The 5,147-nt window shown below is 47.9% G+C and overlaps 1 protein-coding gene across 1 annotated transcript; it reads left to right on the top strand.

The window, feature by feature from the left end:
• The first annotated feature begins 799 nt into the window (after window positions 1–799).
• Window positions 800–1,921, top strand: LOC138885576 (uncharacterized). The gene has a single exon (XM_070166538.1). The coding sequence runs from the start codon at window positions 800–802 to the stop codon at window positions 1,919–1,921; it is 1,122 nt and encodes a 373-aa protein (XP_070022639.1).
• Window positions 1,922–5,147: the final 3,226 nt, after the last annotated feature.

The following is a 5,147-nucleotide window of genomic DNA, read 5'->3' as shown; positions in this document are numbered from 1 at the left end:
GGAGGGCACCAGCCCGTGGTAGGGGACGAGGGCGTCCCAGAGTTATTCTAGTAGTACCACCAGCAGATCCCGCGGGAGATCCTATCATCGAGGAGCAGAGCAAGGTGCTCGTAGCTGAGCCTACCCCGGCGGACTTTATGACAGCTTCGGGGGTGAGCGTCATGAGGATGCCCAGGATTTTATTGACAGGTGCAGGGACAGATTGCACAACATGAGGATATTGGAGTCGCATGGAGTTGACTTCACTACTTTTCAGTTTAAGGGCAGGGCCAGTAGATAGTAGCAGTCCTATGTTCTTGGCAGGCCAGCAGGTTCTCCTCCCCTCACCTGGGATTAGTTCACCCAGTTATTCTTGGATAGGTATATTCCACCCTCGGAGAGGGAAGAGCTACAGTATCAATTTGAGCATCTTGAGCAGGATCAGATGTCTGTGACCGATTATGGGGCGAGGTTCTCTGAGTTGTCTCTCCATGCACTTATGATACTTCCCACAGATGCAGAGAGAGTGCGGAGATTTGTTGCGGGGTTGCACCCCGGTATTCGAGCTAGAATGGCCTGAGAGGTGGAGATGGGTAATGAGTATCATCTAGTGGTAGAGGTTGCTCGCAGGATTGAGGGGTATTGCCAGAGGGGTAGAGAGCATATTCAGCACGACAAGAGGGCCTGGTTTTCGGGAGAGTTCAGAGGTGCCCCAGCAAGGGGTAGAGGTCACTTCGGGAGGGGTCAGCCCAGCAGACCCCCGTATTCAGCACCATCACCCCCTCCCTGAGGTGCTCCAGTGAGGCCTTATTTTAGTGCGATGTCGGAGAGTTCTTACCGCCCACCAGCTATTCAGGGTTCCTTCGGCGGGTATTCTGGTCATCAATATTCTTCCAGTGCTCACTTCAATGTCGTGCCAGAGAGTTCATATCGCCCACCAGCCATCCAAGGCTCTTCAAGTGGGTATTCGGGTCAGCAGGCTCAGACTTCAGGGCAACAGGCTATGGTACCGAGAGTATGCTACGAGTGTGGAGATCTGGGTCATATGAAGAGGACCTGCCCCAGACTTCAGGGCAAAGCAGTGCAGCAGGGTTATCAGCCTATGATTTCAGCACTGGCTGCCCCGCCACCTAGAGGTGGAGTGCAGACTGGCAGGGGCCATCCTAAAGGTGGAGGCCAGGCAGGGAGAGGTCAACCAGCTATTGCTCAGTCAGGTGGAGGCCAGCCAGCCAGATTCTACGCCTTTCCGGCTAGGCCAGATGCATTGGCCTCAGATTCCATCATCACAGGTAGTATTTTCGTCGGTGGTAGAGATGTTTCAGTATTATTTGATCCAGGGTCTACTTATTCATATGTATCATCTCTGTTTGCTCATTTCCTGGTTATTTCTCTTGAGCCTTTGGGCACTCCTGTTCATGTGTCCACTCCTGTGGGTGATTTTGTGGTTGTGGATCTGATCTACCGGTCTTGTATGGTCACATTTTGTGGTTTCGAGACTAGAGCGGATCTCTTGTTGCTTGACATGATCGACCTTGAGGTCATCCTGGGCATGGATTGGTTGTCTCCATATCACGCCGTCCTAGATTGCCATGCCAAGACTGTTTCATTAGCGATGCCAGGGTTACTGAGGTTGGAGTGGAAGGGTTCCATAGTTGATATATCTAGTCGGGTTATTTCTTTCCTGAAGGCTCAGCATATGGTCGAGAAGGGGTGTTTGGCTTATCTAGCTTATGTTCGGGACACCACCATAGAGTCTCCGACGATTTATTCAGTTCCAGTGGTTCGAGAGTTCACCGATGTGTTTCCTTCTAATCTTTCTGGCATGCCACCGGATCGTGATATTGATTTCTGTATTGATTTGGCTCCAAGCACCCAGCCTATATCTATTCCACCATACCGCATGGATCCTAAGGAGTTGAAGGAGTTGAAGGAGCAGCTTTAGGAGTTGTTAGCAAATGGGTTTGTTAGACCCAGTGTATCACCTTGGGGTGCACCAGTGCATTGATTACTGCTAGTTGAATAAAGTCACTATCAAGAACAAGTATCTATTGCCTCGTATCGATGATTTTTCGACCAGTTGCAGGGTGCTAGGTTGTTCTCTAAGATAGACTTGAGGTCAGGGTACATCAGTTGAGGATTCGGTATTCGGATGTTCCAAAGACTGCATTCCGGACTAGATATGGCCATTATGAGTTTTTGGTGATGTCCTTTGGCTTAACTAATGCCCCAGCAGCATTTATGGACTTGATAAACCGGGTGTTCAGGCCTTATATTGATTCATTTGTCATCTTCTTCATTGACGACATCTTGATATACTCCCGTAGCCTGCGGGAGCACGAGCAGCATTTGAGAGTAGTGCTTCAGACCTTGCGAGAGCAGAAGCTATATGCTAAGTTCTCCAAGTGTGAGTTTTAGCTGGAGTCAGTGGCATTCTTGGGGCATGTTGTGTCAGGAGAGGGTATTATGGTGGATCCCAAGAAGATTGAGGCAACTCAGAGTTGGCCACGTCCTACCTCGGTGACCGAGATCAGGAGTTTCCTAGGGCTAGCAGGTTATTACCGACGATTCGTGCAGGGCTTTTCATCTATTGCATCACCTTTGACTAGATTAACCCAGAAGGGTGCTCCTTTTTGTTGGTCCGATGATTGTGAGGAGAGCTTCCAGAAGCTCAAGACAACTTTGACTACAATACTAGTTCTTGTGTTACCTTCCAATTCAGGGATGTATACGGTATATTGCGATGCTTCACGCGTTAGATTGGGGTGTGTATTGATGCAGGAGGGGCGAGTTATTGCCTATGCTTCGTGCCAACTGAAGGTTTATGAGAAGAATTATCCTGTACACGATCTAGAGTTGGTCGCGATTGTTCATACTCTTAAGATATTGAGGCATTATTTGTATGGAGGTTTATATTGATCATCGCAGCTTACAACATTTGTTCAAACAGAGGGATGTTAATTTGAGGCAGCGTAGGTGGCTTGAGTTACCGAGGGATTATGACATCACCATTGTTTATCATCTGGGCAAGGCAAATGTGGTTGCGGATGCCCTAAGCAGAAAGGCAGAGAGTATGGGTAGCTTGGCATTCATTCTAGTAGAGGAGAGACCACTAGCCTTGGACATTCAGTCTTTGGCTAACAGACTTGTAAAGTTGGATATTTCAGAGCCCAGTCAAGTTCTCGCGTGTGTGGTTGCTCAGTCTTCATTATTGGGAAAGATCAAGGCCCGGCAGTTCGATGATCCACATTTGGTGGTACTTAGAGAGACGGTGCTTCAGGGAGGTGCCAAGGAGGTTACTATTGGCGAGGATGGTGTTTTGCGACTCCAAGGTCGTTTATGTGTTCCTAAAGTTGATGGTCTGAGGAAGAGGATTCTAGATGAGGCACACAATTCGCGGTATTCCATCCACCCGGGAGCTACGAAGATGTATTGCGACTTGAGGCAGCATTATTGGTGGCGAAGGATGAAGAAAGACATAGTAGAGTATGTGGCTAGGTGTTTGAATTTCCAGCAGGTCAAGTATGAACACCAGAGGCCAGGTGACCTACTTCAGCAGATGCCTATACCAGAGTGGAAGTGGGAGCACATCACCATGGATTTCGTAGTTGGGTTGCTGCGTACTTTGCGGAAGTTTGATTCAGTGTGGGTCATTGTTGACAGGTTGACCAAGTCGGCCCACTTTATTCCAGTGGCAACTACTTATACAGCAGAGAGGTATGCTCAGATTTACATTCGGGAGATAGTCCGGTTGCATGGTGTGCCTGTTTCCATCATATCAGATAGGGGGCCTCAGTTTACTTTCCATTTCTGGAGAGCCATTCAGAGTGAGTTGGGGAATCGTGTAGAGCTCAGCACAACATTTCATCCTCAGACCGACGGGCAGTCGGAGCAGACAGTTCAAATTTTGGAGGACATTCTCAGAGAATGTGTGATTGACTTTGGAGGGCAGTGGGATCAGTTCTTACCTTTGGCGGAGTTTGCATACAACAACAGCTATTAGTCCAGCATAGAGATGGCTCCATACGAGGCTTTATATGGTCACCGTTGTTGTTCTCCTATCGGGTGGTTCGAGCCTGGTGAGGCTAAGTTATACGGTACAGATTTGGTACAAGATGCCTTGGACAAGGTAAAGTTGATCCAGGAGAGGCTTCGCACATCTCAGTCCAGACAGAAGAGTTAAGCAGATCAGAAGGCGCGTGATGTATCATATATGGTTGGCGAGAAGATCCTCTTAAAAGTCTCACCAATGAAGGGTGTTATGAGATTCGAGAATGAGGGCAAGCTGAGCCCAAGGTTTATTGGCCCATTTGAGGTGTTGAGGCGAGTTGGAGAGGTTGCTTACGAGCTGGCTTTACCCCCAGCTTATCGGGAGTTCATCCGGTTTTTCATGTATCAATGCTTCGGAAGTATCATGCCAACTTGTCCCATGTGTTGGACTTTAGTACCATTCAGTTGGATGAGAGTTTGTGTTATGAGGAGGAGCTAGTTGCTATTATTGATAGACAGGATCGCCAGTTGAGGTCCAAGAGGATTTCTGCGTTAAGGGTCCAGTGGAGGGACCAACCAGTCGAGGAGGCGACTTGGGAGTCCGAGGAGGACATGCGGAGCAGATATCCACATTTATTCGGTAGCTCAGGTAATTTTCTATGTCTGTTCGAGGACGAACATTTGTTTAAGAGGTGGAGAATGCAACGACCCAACTGGTCGTTTTGCCATTTAGAACCCTGTTGCCCTAAATAAAACTTCCCGCGCTTGCTTTAGCTAATTTACAACTTGCGGGGACAGTTGGTTTGGGATTTGGAAGAGTTTAGAGTGAAATATGCCCATGTGATTCCTTAGGATATTCTTAAAAGGCTAAGTTTGACTTTGGTCAACATTTTGAGCAAACGGACCCGGATTCATGATTTGGCGGTCCCGTAGGGTCCATAGGAAAATATAGGACCTGGGCATATGCCCGGAATCGAATTTCGAGGTCCCTAGCCCGAGCAATGAATTTTTATTAGAAATTGTTAATCTGATGTTTTAAGGATTTAAAAAAACTAATTAATGATTGATCACATGGGCATCAGGCTCGTATGTTGGTTCCGAAGCCCGGTACAGGTCCTAAATAACATTTAAGACTTGCCCGCAAAATTTGGTGTCAATCCGAGTAGTTTAAGTGTGTTTCG

The sequence above is a fragment of the Nicotiana sylvestris genome, chromosome 2, assembly GCF_000393655.2.
Source record: "Nicotiana sylvestris chromosome 2, ASM39365v2, whole genome shotgun sequence".
Taxonomy (NCBI): Eukaryota; Viridiplantae; Streptophyta; class Magnoliopsida; order Solanales; family Solanaceae; genus Nicotiana; species Nicotiana sylvestris.
The sequence above is the reverse complement of the archived record's forward strand: the minus strand, read 5'-3'. Positions and strand labels throughout refer to the sequence as shown.

What these genes read in the sequence shown, in the direction of transcription:
- LOC138885576 (XM_070166538.1), top strand. Translation starts at nt 800, where the DNA reads ATGTCGGAGAGTTCTTACCGCCCACCAGCTATTCAGGGTTCCTTCGGC.